General features: G+C 42.2%; 2 protein-coding genes and 2 non-coding genes across 4 annotated transcripts; all 4 read left to right on the plus strand.

The window, feature by feature from the left end:
* Window positions 1-743: 743 nt before the first annotated feature.
* klf11a (Kruppel like factor 11a) lies at window positions 744-10798 on the plus strand. Its single transcript, XM_014204855.3, has 4 exons — window positions 744-950; window positions 2949-3200; window positions 8971-9934; window positions 10075-10798. Exons 2-4 carry the CDS (start codon window positions 2973-2975, stop codon window positions 10359-10361), a joined length of 1479 nt encoding a protein of 492 aa, XP_014060330.1. The 5' UTR covers window positions 744-950; window positions 2949-2972; the 3' UTR covers window positions 10362-10798.
* A 2121-nt stretch (window positions 10799-12919) lies between these two features.
* rrm2 (ribonucleotide reductase M2 polypeptide) lies at window positions 12920-19389 on the plus strand. Its single transcript, XM_014204856.3, has 10 exons — window positions 12920-13201; window positions 13449-13517; window positions 14131-14274; window positions 14369-14485; window positions 14577-14710; window positions 15322-15416; window positions 15495-15628; window positions 15803-15907; window positions 17914-18027; window positions 18911-19389. Exons 1-10 carry the CDS (start codon window positions 13109-13111, stop codon window positions 19061-19063), a joined length of 1158 nt encoding a protein of 385 aa, XP_014060331.1. The 5' UTR covers window positions 12920-13108; the 3' UTR covers window positions 19064-19389.
* LOC123743636 (small nucleolar RNA SNORD94) lies at window positions 14764-14904 on the plus strand. The gene has a single exon (XR_006770492.1). It is a non-coding gene; the product is annotated as a small nucleolar RNA SNORD94 (small nucleolar RNA).
* Window positions 18615-18753, plus strand: LOC123743635 (small nucleolar RNA SNORD94). The gene has a single exon (XR_006770491.1). It is a non-coding gene; the product is annotated as a small nucleolar RNA SNORD94 (small nucleolar RNA).
* Window positions 19390-19984: the final 595 nt, after the last annotated feature.

Here is a 19984-nt window from a genome sequence, read left to right on the forward strand (position 1 = left end):
CCTTTGTTGATATTTTCTATTCTTCCACACACTACTCTGTGATCATATTTGATCATGTTGCATATTTTGATTATTTACTTTAAAAAATTGTGGGATTGTTTTTGTTTACTATGGGTATTGATGCAGTTGTTCAGAATGTCATGACAATGAAGCTCCGTTTATATTTCAACATATATTCCCATAGATCAGAAAATGATTGTATAATCGTATTACTGTATATATAAAATAAATGTAAAATATCTAATATGCATTTTATGACCCGATTGATTCACAACATTTATTTACACTTAGAGTAACAGGCATTTATACACCAGATTTCTACAATGCAATTACACGAATCGATAATAAAACAGTTTAGACGCTATAAGATATTATCGGATTTAGAAAATAAAAAACACAGCTAATTCTTTATTTTCGAAGCCAACGTATTACATTCTGCAGTTTCCCTATTCATTTCTTTGTGACCATTTCGCGCATGCCCGCTTAGCGCGCTCTCCCGTTCCAAAGCAAGCCAGACGCGTGCACGATTCGCCGTTTCAACCTTTCCCCTAGTTCTCGAGCATTGAGTTCACTGGGTTTACTCTGACACCACTGACTCCTTCGTCACGCCTTCCAACAGCCACGCACCCTCTTTGCTCCAATCGCGACGCAGACACGTACTGATCACGCGCTGCTTGCGCTCTGATTGGACAACGTCCGCTACACCTTTGTTTTTGATTGGTAACATGTTACCAGCCGCCAGTCTGCTCTGAATTTTGTTTCTGTTTTTTTCGTCTCACCTTTTGATTCACTCAGCTAAGGCCAGTCTCAACAACTGGCAGCGGGAATTACTTGTGTGCTCAGGGCTCATTGAGTTGTTGAATTGCTACTGTCTCTACTATTATTGTTTTACTCATACTTTCCATATGGTGACTTTCACATCACCCCCGAATTCATAGCAATCTTGTCGGGTAAGTTGATTGATTTTTACTTTAAATTTAAATCAGTGATCAGTTATCTTCAGGTATTTCAAGATCATCGATAAGTTCCATACACACACACACACACACACACACACACACATTACAGTATTATATAACTTGAATTGAATGCATTGAAGCAAGCAGCCCAAGTTGAACGTGATGTTTTTTTTTAAGCCAGGCAGTCTGGTTTAGTTGAAGTCAGAATGAAACTAGTGTATCCCTGCGCCACGGCCACTGTATCAACGGTGTTATCACACATTGCTACATTATATCCGCTTTATATCACTGCATTGTTACATTGTAATAATACTTTTTTCAATATGATTACACGTTGTTATTTTAAATTGTTACACACACACATTGTTACACAAACAAACACACATGCGCTCAGAACTCACACGCGCGTAGAATTCTCTCTCTCTCACACACACACACAACGCTACTGTTCAATTATATTCTATTTATTCTACTGCGTGACCAAGTCACTGCCCATCTTATATTTGTAAATACAGTCCATTATTAATATGCATACTACCTACTCCATTACTTGTTTTTTTAATTACTTTTATTGTTATTATTGATTAATGTACTGCATTGTTGCGAGAGCTAGCGCATAAGCATTTCGTTGCACATGATATACCTGCTGTAAACTGTGTATGTGACGAATAAAATTGTATTTGATATCGTGTTACATTGTAATTGTGGCCCCTAAAAGCCAAATGGAACTGTACATCTCATTTAGCATTTTAGCGGGGCTCAACTAGACTACTGTGTTAGATGTATTACTATGTGCCATTTATCACAGTCTGCTTGGTTGAACATTTTGGACATAAATTGACGATTGATTCATAGATTAGCAAATTGATAAGAGCATGAAGATTGGAATTGGATTATGAGCTGCTTCCATGTGTGTCAATAAAACAAGTGGCTGGTTGTTATTGCTGGGGGGGGGGTTCAACAGTTAAATAAAATGAGGGGGTTCTCAATTCAACCCAATACTTCCTGATGCAGCCCACACAGTTTTTACATGTTAATCAAATCGACTATTGTGGGTTTTTGTTGTTGATGTAGCACATTACTCACGTCTATTTTTTGGTGATGTCCAATGTTATGTGAGCTACTGGGAACTGGGAGGATTGGATGCACCCACCTGCCAGCCACCCGCTCAAATGGCTGCCGTTAGCCTAGCGTTGCAGTGGGGCCCCTCTCTCTCGCCATTCCTCTAAAGCAGCTAGCAGCCTCACTACGTGCAGCTGAGCATTCAGCGGATGACAACAAACTGCACTACATAGCTACATGCACATCTAGAAGAATACCCAACCCTTGTTCATTGACTACTGTCTATATGTGTTTTCCACCATTTTGAGGCATATATGGTTCATGACTTGAGCTAAAACCATCTGAGGGAACCATTGCAGTAGTAGGACTCTAGAGATATTTTGTGAGATAGATTGTCAGCGTTGAAAAGAGTCTGCAGCCATCAGAAGCTATTGAGCTGTAATTGTGATCAAATTGTATTTGTCACATGCACCGAATACAACAGTGAAATGCTTACTTACAAGCCTTTAACCAACAATGCAGTTTAGAAAAATAAGTGTTAAGTAAAAAATAGATACGCAAAAAAAATAAAAAAATAAAGAACAGCAGTAAGAAGTGGACTGGCTAATGGGCAGTTTGGGCAAATGCCAGATGGGCTGGTCCATCTTCAGCCCACTGGGCCGGTCTCAATTTAAGTTTTTGGACAGAATTTTCTTTATTTGGAGGGTGGGGGAATAAATAGACTAGAGTGCATGTTAGTATTGCCTAAACTGATTTCTGGTCTGGTTAATGGTGCATCCTCGCTGTGGGCTCATTCTCTCCCACACTCCATCTGATCTAATGGCCCATAGGGCTCTGGTCAAAGGTAGTGCACTATATAGGGAAAGGGGTTCCATTTGGGACACAGATGGTGATTGGCGGTGCATTTTCCCTGTGGCCTCCCATCAGGCTGATCTAACGGACATCAGGGTGATGATGATGGAGAGGAACAGGTACGACAGTGAGCAGTCCTGCTGCAGCACCTTTGAGTACCACGACCTGGAGGCCGCCGAGGCGCTCGTCAGCATGAGCTCCTGGGGTCAAAGGTCAGCAAACCACAAGCCACGCCCCCTGACACCTACCTCTGACTCCTGCGACTCTCTCCTCCTGCACCCTGAGAGCATGGAGTCCCCCAAGGATCTGATCGCACTCTCATCACTGGTGAGTGGAATCCCATTATGTAGGCCTCAGTGGTTTGAATTTCTACTGTAAAAAATCACTTTTCTATGCTAACGTAGTTAGTCTAGTAGCCCGAGTATAGAAAAATGATTGGTTGGGACTAACCAGCGGCTGCCATTTTAATCAAAACTACAATCAAAACTACAATTGAATGGGTTTGTGTCACATTTGAGAGTTAAAATGTTTAAAGCAAGAATCTGCAGGTTGTGGGCAACCTTATGCCGCCCCACTTCTTGTGTAGTGGGTTCAAATGGAACGAAAACAAGGGGATTGAGCCCTGAACTGTTTTGGGCTGTCCTTCTGGGCTAGGTGTGTCTGGCTAATCCCGCCTACTCGAATGACCCTGCTGCCCCGGAGCTGGAGAGGAAGTGAAATTCACTTGCAATCTAATGTTACTGTCACCAGAAACAAACAGAGCAGACGTAGCCAACAGGTAACATTCTCTGTTCTTGGATCTGAATCAACGACCCCAAAAGAGAAAAAGAAGCGAGTAAAAGACTGTTCATGACCAATCCAGAAACCGGATAAACATTGGAGTTAATTTTGAAAGGTGAAAGAGTGACGCCAACATGGCCACCGCTCTCATGGATTGGTAACGTTAGGTACAATGCATTTGGAAAGTATTCAGACCCCTTGACTTTTTCCACATTTGTTACATTACAGCCTTATTCTAAAATGTATTAAATTGTTTTTTTTTCTCATCAATCTACACACAATATCCCATAATGACAAAGCAAAAAAAAATGAAATATCATATTTACATAAGTATTCAGACCTTTTACACAGTACTTTGTTGAAGCACCTTTGGCAGCGATGACGGCCTCGCGAGTCTTCTTGGGTACAACGCTATAAGCTTGGCACACCTTTATTTGGGCAGTTTCTCCCATTCTTCCCTGCAGATCCTCTCAAGCTCTGTCATGTTGCTGCAGCGCTATTTTCAGGTCTCCAGAGATGTTCGATCGGGTTCAAGTCCGGGCTCTGGCTGGGCCACTCAAGAACATTCAGAGACTTGTCCCGAAGCCACTCCTGCGTTGTCTTGGCTGTGTGCTTAGGGTCGTTGTCCTGTTTGAAGGTGAACCTTCGCCCCAGTCTGAGGTCCTGAGCGCTCTGGAGCAGGTTTTCATCAGGATCTCTCTGTACTTTGCTCCGTTCATCTTTCCCTCAATCGTGACTAGTTTCCCAGTCCCTGCCGCTGAAAAACATCCCCACAGCATGATGCTGCCACCACCATGCTTAACCGTAGGGATGGTGCCAGGTTTCCTCCAGACGTGACACTTGGCATGCAGGCCAAAGAGTTCAATCTTGGTTTCATCAGACCAGAGAATCTTCTTTGTAACAAAGGCTTAAACAAAATGTGGAAAAAGTCAAGGGCTCTGAATACTTTCCAAATGCACTGTAAGTGTTGGTTGCATTTTTTGCCAGCTAGCTACATTAGCTGCTAACCGTAGTGTGTTCAGTGTTCAAGCTAGCTAACACATACTTAGCTAGCTAGCTAACATCGTCTGTATTCTGACATTTTTGGTTTGGAAAGGCCTTTGACACTTGCGCAAATAAGGGATTTCAATTTATTCGAGTGATATGACTTTTTCTTTCCAATCACCATCAACACTGCCGGAGTAACAGAACCATGGATAACTTGGACTACTTACTGCATGATAAAAAAAAACTGACCACAAATCTCTGTTATGTAAAAAAAATCCACATTTACATTTGAATTAAAAATTAAAAACAAAAATGTGACTGATTTCTAAAAAGAAATGGGACAATTACAATGACAACTGAACACTTGTAGAACTTAAATGAAACACACACAAGGCAGGACATATACAGCTAGCTACCAGCTCCCAGGAATAAAGCCTAACATTTGCTGAAGCGGATCACGGGAGGCCAGTACTTTCCACACATAGCAGCTTGGAATAACAACTCTGTTGCCAGGTCCCTCACCTCCAGGCCACAAACTGTTATGTGCTGTTCCTGGTTCCCACCTTTCAACCCCTACTAGAAGGTCATCAGAGCCAGTATAACCACAATGCATCCTTACTGCCATGCTACAGAGGGTCAATTCTCAATGGCTGATGCAAACCTTATTTCTATCTTGAATTGAAATGTTGATTTGGTTGGTTTCTGATGCAGCAGGTAGAACGTCACACGGACACTGCTGATGGCGAAGCGTGTAGTGTAGCTGAAGGGTTAGGATATTCACATTTATGGCTGACTATGTTTCCTCCATCCAACAAGTCCAAGCTATCCTGTGCATTATAGGTTGACATTGGGAAAACATGAAACAAATTGTTATTTCATAGTACACGGTACAATATGTCATATCCCCATATGCTGAACATCCTGCATATGCCAAAAGAAAATGTATTTTGATTTGATAACTGTACTGGACTCGCTAAATAGACCTTACCCAGCTATCCAGTTAGCTAAACACTCATTCAAATAACTCAGTGAGAAATAGGGTGCCGTTTTGGAAGTTTACTTGAATCACAGTGTGAAACTGCAACAAACAGTAAAGTATGTTTTCAGTTACAGTAGTATAGAGCACAGAATGTATTCCACAATAACTGCACTAAATATAAGGAATAAGAGTACTCAATCTAGAGTCAAATATAAAATAAAGTTACTAGAATGCAACTGTATGCTTGATATTACTCAGCTAGATGTCCCTGGGGAGAAATAGCACTGAAGCCAATGCAAAGTAGCTAACCGCTAACTCAATTCTTAATCTTTTACAGAAGCATGAAAATTATATGTGATAAACACTTCTTTTGTGTTAATAAACAAATGTACTTACAAACATTGTGTCTTACACAGCTTATATAGAAGGATTCTAACTACTCTGTCAAACATTGCTTCACTTCAGAAACTGCTTCCTGTCACATGACACAAGCAGTTATATTCCACCCTGCTGCACTTAAACTGCCACTAGGGGGTGCTAAACAACTAACAGGTCCAGAACAATAACATAATATTGATAAAATATGAGTACGTTAGTGAGAACGTACACACCATTTATAAATCACATCTTCTTCAATGCTCTCCGTAGTTGTGAACATAGTGCAAACTAGTGGTACATTTCTGTGGCGGCGCTGTCCATTTTTGCCATTTGTTTGCCCTGATAAAAAAAAATAGCCTTTATTCCAATGCATTAGATTTATCCGTTGATTTATCATTGTTTGCTTTTTTCAGTCTGCTGTTTAGAGCTCTCATTGCTTTGTTTTTCCTGGTGCGTGCAGGTACTGGTGTTCTCCGTGGCCAGAAGTAATAGAACATATATTCAGCTTCATGATTTTTCTATCAATATTTGTTTTCTTTCCTGGATCAGCTGATGAGGTCGACAATATCACTAGACAGTTGACTCTTTAGGTTAGAAGCATTCGATTTTGCAATGGCATAGGCCTACATTTTTATTTGTGTGCCCATGAGAACTGTTTTCACATAATGAAATGTTACATAGGCATAGTTACACTTACACAGTGCATTTTTCCAAGATCTCCAAGAACCATCATTTGTACAGGGATTAAGTAAATTCAATGTTCTAATTCAATTGTTAAATGCTTAATAATGACAAATAAGACTGTCATTAATGTAAGGAAAGAAAGGTAGTGTTTTATGTCACACGATCTGTGAAGACTCCAGGCATTAACTCATGAATTATGGACAACTCATAACTAGGGTGTAAAACATGTTTTAATTCAACTCATGTATTATATTGAATGTAGGATACCACCAAATAAGCCAGTCACAACAGTGTATTTTACATGCAGTGACAGTTGACAGTGCATATCAGACCAAAAACCAAGCCACGAGGTCGAAGGAATTGTCCGTAGAGCTCCAAGACACAATTGTGTCGAGGCACAGATCTGGGGAAGAGTACCAAAAAATGTCTGCAGCCTTGAAGGACCACAAGAACACATTCTTAAATGGAAAAAGTTTGGAACCACCAAGACTCTTCCTAGAGCTAGCCGCCTGGCCAAACTGAGCAATCGGGGGAGAAGGGCCTTGCTTGGTCAGGGAGGTGACCAAGAACCCGATAGTCACTCTGATAGAGCCTCCCTGTGGAGATGGGAGAACCTTCCAGAAGGACAGCCATCTCTGCAGCACTCCACCAATCAGGCCTTTATGGTAGAGTGGCCAGACGGAAGCCACTCCTCAATAAAAGGCACATGACAACCCACTTGGACTCGGACCACTTGGACTCGGACAACCCAAAGGACTTGACGTCTGGAGGAAACCTGGCACCATCCCTACGGTTAAGCATGGTGGTGGCAGCATCATGCTGTGGGGATGTTTTTCAGCGGCAGGGACTGGGAAACTAGTCACGATTGAGGGAAAGATGAACGGAGCAAAGTACAGAGAGATCCTGATGAAAACCTGCTCCAGAGCGCTCAGGACCTCAGACTGGGGCGAAGGTTCATCTTCCAACAGGACAACAACCCTAAGCACACAGCCAAGACAATGCAGGAGTGGCTTCGGGACAAGTCTCTGAATGTCCTTGAGTGGCCCAGCCAGAGCCTGGACTTGAACCCGATCGAACATCTCTGGAGAGACCTGAAAATAGCTGTGCAGCAACCTGACAGAGCTTGAGAGGATCTGCAGAGAAGAATGGGAGAAACTCTCCAAATACAAGTGTGCCAAGCTTGTAGCAGCATATCCAAGAAGACTCAAGGCTGTAATCGCTGCCAAAGTACTGAGTAAAGGGTCTGAATACTTATGTAAATGTAATATTTAAGTTTTCTATTTTGAATAAATTAGCAAAAGGTTCTAAACCTGTTTTTGCCTTGTCATTATGGGGTATTGTGTGTAGATTGACGAGGAGAAAAAATGATTTAGGCTGTAACCTAACAAAATGTCAAGGGGTCTGAATACTTTCCAAAGGATGTGATGTTGTTCTGTAGCCAGTGTAACGTTTAATGCTAATGTGACCATCCTATGACTTGATGGCCCATAGTCTACCAATATGTCATGCAGATGAGCCATTGTTAACTTGTCTGACCACGCTGGGTATTCAGTCGTTCTGGTGGGTAGTTCACACTAGGTAGGAATCAATGCTATATATAGGCAGGCAAACAAACTCAATAGGCAAACATAGCTAACTATTTTGGTCGATTACCAACAAAATAACTATTGAATCACAAAGCATAGCAAAAAATACCAACTATTTTTCAGTGAGATCCACTATTGGCTCCTTGATTAAGCTAGAAGTCGCTAGATCATGTTGCTGCGACGACATCCCAGCACCAATTTGCCTTGATGCGGCACAGCTGCAGTCCCTGACGTAGCGTTTTCACCCCCTCTCCAGCCGTACACCCCCTCCCCTTGTGCTTCTCTGTCTGTGTATGCACCATTGATGTGACTTCTGTTGCACAGACATTTTCTCCCACTCACGTTTGCAGCAGAATTGAGTGGGGAAAGTCGCTAAATGCTATCAAAACCATAGAAACCCCCTGTGTCAAAACACTCTAAAGGCAGCCTGAAAAGTAGCTGAAATTTTCGCTAGAAACTTTTCCCAGTAAAAGTTGCGAAATATAACGACAAAGTTACTAAGCTGGCAACACTGGCTCCGGGGCAGCAGGGTCATTCGAGTAGGCGGTATTAGCACAAAGACACACCTAGTCCAGAAGCAGCCCAGGGCTCAACCCCCTTGTTTTCGTTCAAAGCGAAAACACTACACCAGAAATGGGGCAGCATAGGGTCACGGACGACCTGCGATTCCTGCTTTAATTCATCTTTCTCTGTCTTTTTCCAGTGCATGACCCCCCCTCAGAGCCCCATCTTTGCCGAGACCTCCACCTCCACAGCTGTCCTCACCACCACCACCTCATTGGCCAGCTCCAGCTCAGGCCCCAGACCAGTCTTATCCCGGCCAAGACTCTGTGCAGGTCTGCCCCACAGGAATGCCCCTCTCCTGGGCCAACAACTTGGCACGGCCCCCCTCTTAGAGAGCTCTGGAGCTCAAGAGCTAGCCAGCAGAGCCATGGTGACCAGCGTTATCCGTCACACTGCTGACAGGTCCCTCTCACAGCACAGTATCAACATTCCACCTCAGTCCCTCATAGGGATACAGCACACCTCCTCCAACAGAAACCCTACAGCAGCCTCTTTGGCTGAGACCATTCCCATGCAGACTGAACCACAAAGCTGCAGCACTGGTCCGTGTGTTAAGGTAGAGAAGGACGTTAGTCCATCCTCACCTGACAGCAGCACAGGCCCCTCCACTCCTCCCACTGAAAGTTCCCCATCCCAGGCCACAGCCATCTCCCGGTCCTCGCTCCCCATCCAAAGCTCCCAGGTCCTCTGCCAGGTGTTTCCAGTCAATGGGCGGACAGGGATGATATCTGCGTTTGTCCATCAGGGTCCGGTCCAGATGCAGACCCGGGGGGGGCCCAAGCCAATACTAGCCCAGTCACCATCCTCCTTCCCCCAGCCGCTGCAGCTGGTGGGCTCCTCAGTGACTCGCGGGACAGTGATGTTTGTGGTTCCCCAGTCCCCTGTTTCCCAGGCCTCGTCATGCCAACAGACTGTCATGACCCTCGGGAACACCAAGCTCCTGCCCCTGGCCCCAGCTCCAGTTTACATGCCCTCAGGGCAGAATAGTAATGCCACACAAGCCGACTTCTCCCGCAGACGGAACTACGTCTGTAACTTCCTGGGCTGTAAGAAGACCTACTTCAAAAGTTCCCACCTCAAGGCCCATCTCAGAACTCACACTGGTAGGTACTACCTCCTCACCACACTTGTTAGACAATTTACTGGATATCCTAACCAATGGCAATTTGATTAATGGTCATGTTGAATAGGTAGTGGGGTTATCTCCTACTGATATAGTTTCCATTTGTCCCATGCCGTCCAGGTGAGAAACCATTCAGCTGCCACTGGGAGGGCTGCGACAAGAAGTTTGCCCGCTCCGACGAGCTCTCCCGCCACCGGCGAACACACACCGGCGAGAAGAAGTTTGTGTGTAACATGTGCGATCGGCGCTTCATGCGCAGCGACCACTTGACCAAGCATGCTCGCCGACACATGACCACCAAGAGGACCGCCACGTGGCCGACGGAAGTCAACAAGATGGCGGCATCTAAGGGTCCGTCGAGCGGCTCCAGCCTTCCTCTCAGTGTGCTGGTCCCTTCTCCTAATTAGCTGGGTCTCAGGCCGTACGGTCATCTCAGGACAATATACCACCACCAACCACACAAAACCAGGGGTTTAAATTAAACAAAAACTATAGGCTGCTACTCATTCATGGACAGAGACAAACTGACCTTGCACTGGATTTTTTTATTATGCTTGTTTTGTACTTTCGATCTGTAATATGTATACAGTATGTAATGTTTAGCAAAATGTATGCACTCTTTTTGCCAAAGCGTTTGCATCGTGCTTTTCTGTTACTATTTGTCTCTGTGATTATAAATATGTATATTTGAATATCTATATATGAATGTTACGTGTATTCCAATCTGCATTTATTGAATATATGTTATTGATATTTTAAAATGTGTCAGTGGACATTATACCTCACTGTGATACTACCTACTTTCTTGCTTCGCATATTATTTAATAAACATATGTCTTAAAAAGTGCTGTTTTTGATAGCTTGATTGTTTTTTTAATTACAGATACAGTATATTATTACTTAATAAATACTTTATAAAGCCTCACCATACTAATAATATGAGTAATCCATTTATGAATGAATTCTATAGATATGCCATGGTCACATTTTTTGAAAAGTGCTTTCCCAATGTGTAGTTTTACTAGCTTTCAATGTAGGCAATTGTAATTATTATGAGTCCCATTGTTTTTTCCCATAATAAAATACACTAGTAAACTTGGTAGTCTGCTCTATATTTTCTCAATAACATGATGATGAAACACCCAATCTTGCTATTTCTCATTCTCAGCAGTGTTGACGACAATATTACGTATTCTGTAACACAATTGCACTTGATCCCCTTTGATTTCGAATACCAGTCTCATCACACCACCCAGTAACAACGTTCCTCAAATCACATTGCAGTATTTTAGAGCGCTAAGGGGACGTGACCAATTGGAAAACATCCATTCAGCTGGAATATGATCAGAGGATTTTAACTGGCTAACACAGTACCCGCCCATTTGCCTTACTGACCGACATTCACAAAAGCAAAATATTGAAAGGTCCCTGTAAGCGCTCCCACTAAAATATAGGCCATACAGCGCCACTCAGTGGAAATAAATACTTTACAATGTGTGTGAATAAAGTAAAGCCTTGTCAGGTTTCCAGTTCGTAACTTTATGGACACATGCTGGAGGGTCATGTCAGGATGTGTCTGCAGGAAGGGTACCACATGAGGGAGGATGTCTTCCCTGTAACGCACAGCGTTGAGATTGCCTGCAATGACAACAATCTCAGTCCGATGATGCTGTGACACACTGCCCCAGACCATGACGGACCCTCTACCTCCAAATCGATCACGCTCCAGAGTACAGGCCTCGGTGTAACGCTCATTCCTTTAACGATAAACGCAAATCCGACCGTCACCCCTGGTTGAGACAAACCGCACCTGTCAGGGAAGAGCACTTTTTGCCAGTCCTGTCTGGTCCAACGACGGTGGGTTTGTGCCCATAGGCGACGTTGTTGCCAGTGATGTCTGGTGAAAACCTGCCTTATAACAGGCCTACAAGCCCTCAGTCCAGCCTCTCTCAGCCTATTGCGGACAGTCTGAGCACTGATAGAGGGATTGTGCGTTCCTGGTGTAACTCGGGCAGTTGTTATTGTCATCTTGTACCTGTCCCGCAGGTGTGATGTTCGGATGTACCGATCCTGTGCAGGTGTTGTTACACGTGGTCTGCCACTGCGAGGACGATCAGCTGTCCATCCTGTCTTCCTGTAGCCCTGTCTTAGGCGTCTCACACGGACATTGCAATTTATTGCCCTGGCCACATCTGCAGTCCTCATGCCTCCTTGCAGCATGCCTAAGGCACGTTCACGCAGATGAACAGGGACCCTGGACATCTTTCTTTTGGTGTTTTTCAGAGTCAGTAGAAAGGGCTAGGGCCATTCCCCCCAGAAATGTGAGGGAACTTGCAGGTGCCTTGGTGGAAGAGTGGGGTAACATCTCACAGCAAGAACTGGCAAATCTCCATGAGGAGATGCACTGCTGTACTTAATGCAGCTGGTGGCCATATCAGATACTGACTGTTACTTTTGATTTTGACCCCCCTTTTGTTCAGGGACACATTATTCCACTTCTCTTCGTCCCATGTCTGTGGAACTTGTTCAGTTTATGTCTCAGTTGTTGAATCTTGTTATGTTCATACAAATATTTGCACATGTTAAGTTTACTGAAAATCTTGTTAGTTAGTTAGCCACTAGCCAGTCATCCAACTTGCTAGTAAACTTATTTTACTTGCCGTTTGTCGTATTTTTCTACACATTTCTAACTTTATGTGACATTATGTTTTGTAATTCAACGTTTTAAAAACATAGTATAGTCAAAGTTTTATTTTTATTTTTTTTATAACTAATGGCATAGCTCTATTGTTTCACTTTAGCGCGCCTTTCCTGACATTTTGTAACTTCTTCCTTTCTTGGTTTTGTAACACTGCCGACAGTTTTCCCGCAATCTTTAAAGTGACACGTGAGAAAAGTGCAATCTGATTGGCTGCACCCTCTTGGAAATTTAAATACCAACAAAAGCTTTGTTTCTATTGACCGCTTGGAATCGACCGCCAGAATTTCAATAAATACGGGGAACTCGAGTCATTCGCGTTTCATTTGTTGGCGTTGATCTAGTCAAGGAGGTTGTACTGTAGATAGCTGTGAATATATCTTTTTTTTTGTAATTTTATTGACGTTTAACTTATCCTCCAATTGTTTCTGTTGTGTAACTCGTCTGTCATTAAAAATGTTTGCAACTCGCTCACCACTCGCCAAGAAAAATGAAAACGCTATCACCACTCAAATGGACAATATTTCACTCGTTGACAAGGAAAACACGGTAAGTTTGAAATCCACGAACTATATTTATTTTATCTAGCTATTTTTAATGTCGGTGGTCTGATTTTTAAAAGATAGTTTGGCAAACTCGCCTCAACTGGTTAACTAAATGACGTTACTAGCCGTAACCTAGTTAGGCAACGTTAATCTGTCACGTCTTTTTGTCTAACACATTATTCAATTGAATGTAAACTAAGGAAGCCAGTTATTTATTTGTCAAAGATAACGTGTAATTCCTCCCAATGCAGCCTCCCAGCCTGAACATGACCCGGATTCTGGCTTCGAAAACCGCGCGCAAAATCTTTGCAGATTCTGAGGTGCGTGAACAATGGCTTCTTTTGCTTGAAACTGTCAGTTTATGCAGTGATCATTTCGTAACTTATTGACAAGCGTAATTGACGTTAACCTGGTAATTAGCTAGAATGTGTCTGAGGTGTTCATTTGCCGCAAATAATGTCGCCTATTCTAGCTAGCTGCCGAGTCATCAAATCATGATGTCGCCAATGTCAAATGTAAGCTAGTAATCGAGGAACTCCAGTAAGGCAAGCATATGTTTGCATGGTTAGAAGTAGTTACACAAGCTGGCTACTCAAGTGTTTCATAAGGCTAACGTCAGTTGCTAGCCAGTAGTCTTCCATTCTAGCCATGTTACGAAAGCCTTTGTCTTGGAACACGTCACAAGCTACTGCTAACAAGCTAACTAACGTTACATAGCATAACTCAACACTAACGTTGGGCGTTGTTAGAATCTTGACATTCTACATAAACTGCTATGCCTTTTTGTCTTATTACATGCATGTATTTCCACTTCAATTATAAGCAGATTAGGCTTTTCTAACCATTGACCAATGTTTGTTTTACCTCAGCAACATTTTACCAGTAATGTGATTAAACCATTTTTTAATTTTTTTTTATTTATTACTTTGTTAGTCTAAAGATGTCGCGAAATTCAATGCTGAAGAAGAGCCACTCCTGAAGGAAAATCCACGCCGGTTTGTCATTTTCCCTATCAAGTATCATGACATCTGGCAGATGTATAAGAAGGCGGAAGCTTCTTTCTGGACTGCAGAGGAGGTATGTCCAAGTTGCTGCCTTATTAGTGGTGTTGGCATAAGTAAATGATATGTGAGCTGCTTAATGAGATTTTATTTATCATTTTGTTTTCCAGGTTGATCTGTCCAAAGATACACAACACTGGGAGTCTCTGAAGGAAGAGGAGAGATACTTCATCTCTCACATACTGGCTTTCTTCGCTGCTAGCGATGGCATTGTCAATGAGAACCTGGTAAATTGCGCGTGTGTACAATACAACAATCAATATTTAGCTATTCATGCTGTCAAGAAATCACCGATCTAATTTCCTGTTTGTCTACTAGGTGGAGCGATTTACACAGGAAGTCCAGGTGACAGAAGCAAGATGCTTCTATGGTTTCCAGATCGCCATGGAGAACATCCACTCTGAGATGTACAGCCTGCTCATTGACACCTACATCAAAGACCCCAAAGAGAGGTCAGACTGTCAGTTAAGCACTTAGTTGGTAGTGCAGGGACGTTTTGTATTTTCTGGCAGTGATGAGAAGCGCAGGTGTATGTACTTCAGCTTTTAATGGGAACTGAGTGTAGCTGCTGGTTCTTAGCTCCGTGGGCATGTGGTCTGCTGGCGGGAGGGGGTCCGAACATGATATAGATGCCAGACTGCGCCTCATGATAATAAAATATACACCACCAATTCCCTTAATTCAAGACCCGCCTGCAATATGTAGGTTTTAGGGTGACATGACCAAATTTGCATAGGAATGAGTTACAGATCAGGAAATTGACATTTAAAGCGAGTCTAAGCAGTTGCAATGTTCTATGTGCACTACTTCTATGCTTCCCGTTACGTTTTTAATCTTTTATTTTCAGTTTTGTACATAGCCTCAACTGAAAATAGTTTGAAAGTACAATGATACTATACTTTGCATGTCTTGTCACATAAGCTGAAATTAGAACTTAGTGTTCTTATCAACCAGAAAATGGCAGTGATTTCTACACATTGCACTTTTTTAAGTCTACGCATTTTATAGTGCAGCTGTCAACTTTTAGTGACAATGTTGTCTAATACTTTTCTTTGTCATACAGGGACTACCTCTTCAATGCCATTGAAACCCTCCCTTGTGTGAAGAGGAAGGCTGATTGGGCCCTGAACTGGATTGGCAACAAAAGTGCTAAATTTGGTATGTACATATCTTTTTTCCTAACAACCTGCACATGATTGGGTTGTCAATTGGTAATGGGCTATGTTTGTATTCCAGGTGAGCGTGTGGTTGCCTTTGCAGCTGTTGAGGGGATCTTCTTTTCTGGCTCCTTTGCTGCCATTTTCTGGCTAAAGAAGAGGGGGCTCATGCCAGGCCTAACCTTCTCCAACGAGCTCATCAGCAGAGACGAGGTGAGTGTTTTTATTACCTTGATTTACAAATGATCCCAGCATGCAAAATCATTACAACTATTTGGTTACAAAACTGCATGACGTTGGATACCTTATGTGCTTGTTTCACTGAAAAAGCAACATTCTTCATGACTAGTTGACATTATCTTACTAACTAGTTCCATATGAATCCAGGGCCTGCACTGTGACTTTGCCTGCCTCATGTTCAAGCACCTGGTGAATAAGCCCTCAAAGGAGACTGTCACCAATCTGATCAGGAATGCAGTGGAGATTGAGCAGGTATGTTGATTAAACAAAAAGGACATGTTTCCCTGACCCAGACTGAAAGTCCGATGCAGCTGTTTTTTCTATTAAATCATTTCTGGGTAACAATTCAGTTCTATGGGCTAGGTGGGACGTTAGCGTCCCACTCTATTCAACAGCCAGTGGAAGAGCGTGGTGCGAAATACAAAAACCTCAAATGCTATAATTTCAATATTTCAAGCATACGACTATTTTACACCACTTGAAAGATAAGACTCATTAATCTAACCACATTGTCCGATTTCAAAAAGGCTTTACAGCGAAAGCAAAACATTAGATTATGTTAGGAAAGTACATAGACACAAATAACCACACAGCCATTTTTCAAGCAAGCATATGTCACAAAAACCCTAAATGCAGCATTAACCTTTGATCTTCATCAGATGACACTCCTAGGACATTGTTATACAATACATGCATGTTTTGTTCAATCAAGCTCATATTTATATTTAAAAAAAACCCAGCTTTTTACATTGGCGTGTGATGTTCAGAAATTGTATTCCCACCGAAAACTTCCGGTGATTTTACTAAATTACTCATGATAAACGTTGACAAAATACATAACACTTATTTTAAGAATTATAGATACAGAACTCCTTTATGCAATCGCTATGTCAGATTTTAAAATAGCTTTTCGGCGAAAGCATATTTTGCAATATTCTGAGTACATAGCTCAGCCATCACGGCTAGCTAATTTGACACCCGCCAAGTTCGGGGCTCACTAAACTCAGAATTAGTATTAGAAAAATTGGATTACCTTTGCTGTTCTTCGTCAGAATGCACTCCCAGGACTGCTACTTCCACAACAAATGTTTTTGTTCTAAATAATCCATAGGCATGTGCAAATACCTCTGTTTTGTTCGTGCGTTCAGGTCACTATCCAAAGGGTAACGCGCGAGCGCATTTCGAGACAAAAAATTCTAAATGTTCCATTACCGTACTTAGAAGCATTTCAAATGCTGTTTAAAATCAATTTTTATGGTATTTTTCTCGTAAAATAGCGATAATATTCCAACCGGACAATGCTGTATTCATTCAAAAAGGAAGAGAAAAAATTGTGAGGTCTCGTGAATGCGCATTTCCAATCTCTTAGCCACCAGGCAGTCCGCTGACAAACTGTGCTCCTGTACTCTGCCCGGAGATAGGAGATGCGTCAATCCGCTTTCTGATGGAAGCCTTAGAAAGTGCTACATAACCCCACGGGCACTGTAGTTTCGATAGAGAAGCAAAGGGAGAATTACAAAATTGCAGACGGGCCACTTCGTGCTTGGAATTTTCTCAGGTTTTTGCCTGCCATATGATTTCTGTTATACTCAGACACCATTCAAATAGTTTTAGAAACGTCAGTGTTTTCTATCCAAATCTACTAATAATATGCATATTCTCGTTTCTGGGAAAGAGTAGTAACCAGTTTAAATTGGGTACGTTTTTTTTAATCCGGACGTAAAAATACTGCCCCCTAGCCCAGACAGGTTAAGTACCTTACTGTGATTGTTTTCAATGAAAATTGTCAAAGAAATGCATGGCTTCTTAGCAAACAGCAATTTCTAAAGCAGAATTTGCTGGGAGTGGTCTGAGGGGGAAAACTAGCTGTAGGCAGAGGTTTGGTAGTGTCTTATTGGTCTAACTAATTTACTGCCTGGTGACATCACTGGGCTGGCCTAACCTCCATTCCACCAAAACAGGCTGACATTTCAGACAGTCTTTTAAAATGACTTCTACACTAAAAGGGCATCGTTTTCAGTTATTCCAAACCCTGTGTATATTAAACAGAGAAATCTAATTTGACTGCACTTGGCCTTTAAACCTACTCCTGGGCTGCTTTAAACCTACTCCAAATGGTACCTTTTGACCTATACTGCACTACTTTTTACCAGATCTATGGGCCCTTATAAAGTAGTGCCATTTGGGACATTAGCTTTTTGTACCCTGCTTATAAAAAAAAATATGGTCTAATTGTTGTTTTTTTGTTCACATTTCAGGAGTTCCTGACAAAAGCCCTGCCTGTAAAGCTGATTGGTATGAACTGTGACTTGATGACTCAGTACATTGAGTTTGTTGCTGACAGGCTGATGCTGGAGCTGGGCTTTGACAAGGTGAGATTATGGTCCATGGCTTTGTCATCTCATGTAACTCTATTCCCTATGTAGGGAATTGGGTGCCATTTTGGAAGCACACCTTGGGAGACTTAGGCTAAAGACTGTCCTCTCTGTTTGCATGTCAATTAGACGGTATGTGAATGGAGTGTCCTCCTGCCGAGGAAACAAGTATTCTACCAGAGTCAATCGCGGAAGAGTTTTGATCTGCCACACCCCCTTTGAATCTGCTGAAAAGCATACACATTTGAAAACTACCCTAATCCTTTTATCTATAAAATGTCTCGCACATCTAGCTAAATTAGTTTTTCACTTCACACTTATTTAAAGATTCCACCCCTGTAAATGTAATTTTCCTGATGCATGAGTGGAGTAGGAGTCTTATTTCATACAAGCCCATTTGTTTCCTCTTTGCCCATTCTCAAAAGGAGGGAGGAGATGACAGTTGAGCTAAACCAATTGATAGTCTTCCCTTGTCCCTTGAGACAAATGTGTCCTTTGACATGAAGGGTTTCAAACCCCATGTTTTAGTTGTAACTATTTCCATGGGTCCATGCACTTTGATTTGAAATTAAATCTGAAATGAGCTAGCAATGATGAAAAGCGCAGGGGTACGTACCTCAGCTGATAATGGGAGCTGAGTGTTGGTGCAAGTTCTCAGCTCTGTGGGCATGTGGTCTGCTGACTTGGGGTGCCAACATGATATAGACGCTTGACTGAGTCTTGCCTGTAAAGCTATAGTAAAAGCATGGACATGTAAAATGTAGGAGCTCACTACTGTAAGTCTGCAGAAACTTTGCTATATGGCAATGTACAGTATTTAATTTGGGTTTGCCTCAAACGGAAGCATTTAACAAACTTTCCACTGACTCTTACATTTTAGATCTACAGAGTGGAGAATCCATTTGACTTCATGGAGAACATCTCACTGGAGGGCAAGACTAACTTCTTTGAGAAGCGGGTAGGGGAGTACCAGAGGATGGGTGTGATGTCTGGCACTACAGACAACGCCTTCCGGCTGGATGCTGACTTCTAAAGCTCTGCTAAGCTCTGGAGACATTGACACTTTCAACACTTGAAGAGGACATGGGCCTAGCTACATGTTACTGGACCACCTCATTGTAGCCCCCATCATCCGTTCCTAAGAATGCTTCTCAAATGGCTCACTATATATTGCACTGCTTTTGACCAGAGCTCCCATGGGTCCTGGTTTTGGGATGAAGACTAAGTCTTATTGTCGGCTCCAGACATCACCATGCACAACCCACCTCATCTCCAGTACAAGTCTGGTTTTATGTATTTGTATAGTAGCTTTTTTAATAGTTTTTATCTGGGGTTTTGTAATAAAATGTACAAATTCAATATGCAGCAGCTGTTTTTATAATTATTTTAGCCCAGTGTTTTCTTAGTTTACAGATGGTAATACTGAAGAGCGAACTCTTGGAATTAAAGTTAAAATCAGCTGACCCCTGTAATTACATTTGTGGTCATTTGGAGTAGCTAATATCGTTTCAGTGGTGCATCTGTACTTGACTGACTTACTCCACTGAATTCCTAAAGACAATACTTTACTAATTTTCCCTGACTCCAAATAAATTACATTTTGAATGCTCAGGCAGGACAGCAATATGGTCCCATTCCACACCCATTAATAGAATGTTTTGTCATCCTTATTGCCTCTGATCTGGCGGACTCACTAAACACAACTGCATCGAATTGCAAAAATACATTTCAAATTCCTTATTAAGCAAACCAGTTGGCACCATTCTATTAAAATGTATGGATCGCCAGGGGAACACTCCATTAGACAATTTACAAAGCATGTGTGTTTGAGTGCCAGATCCGAGGCAGTAAGGAAGACCAGGGGTGTTAAGTGTGTGTGAATGGACCATTTCTATCCTGCTATGCATTCAAAATGTAACTTCTGGGTGTCAGGGACAACATATGGAGTAAAGTT

Source organism: Salmo salar, chromosome 06 (assembly GCF_965601325.2).
Source record: "Salmo salar chromosome 06, fSalSal1, whole genome shotgun sequence".
Taxonomy (NCBI): Eukaryota; Metazoa; Chordata; class Actinopteri; order Salmoniformes; family Salmonidae; genus Salmo; species Salmo salar.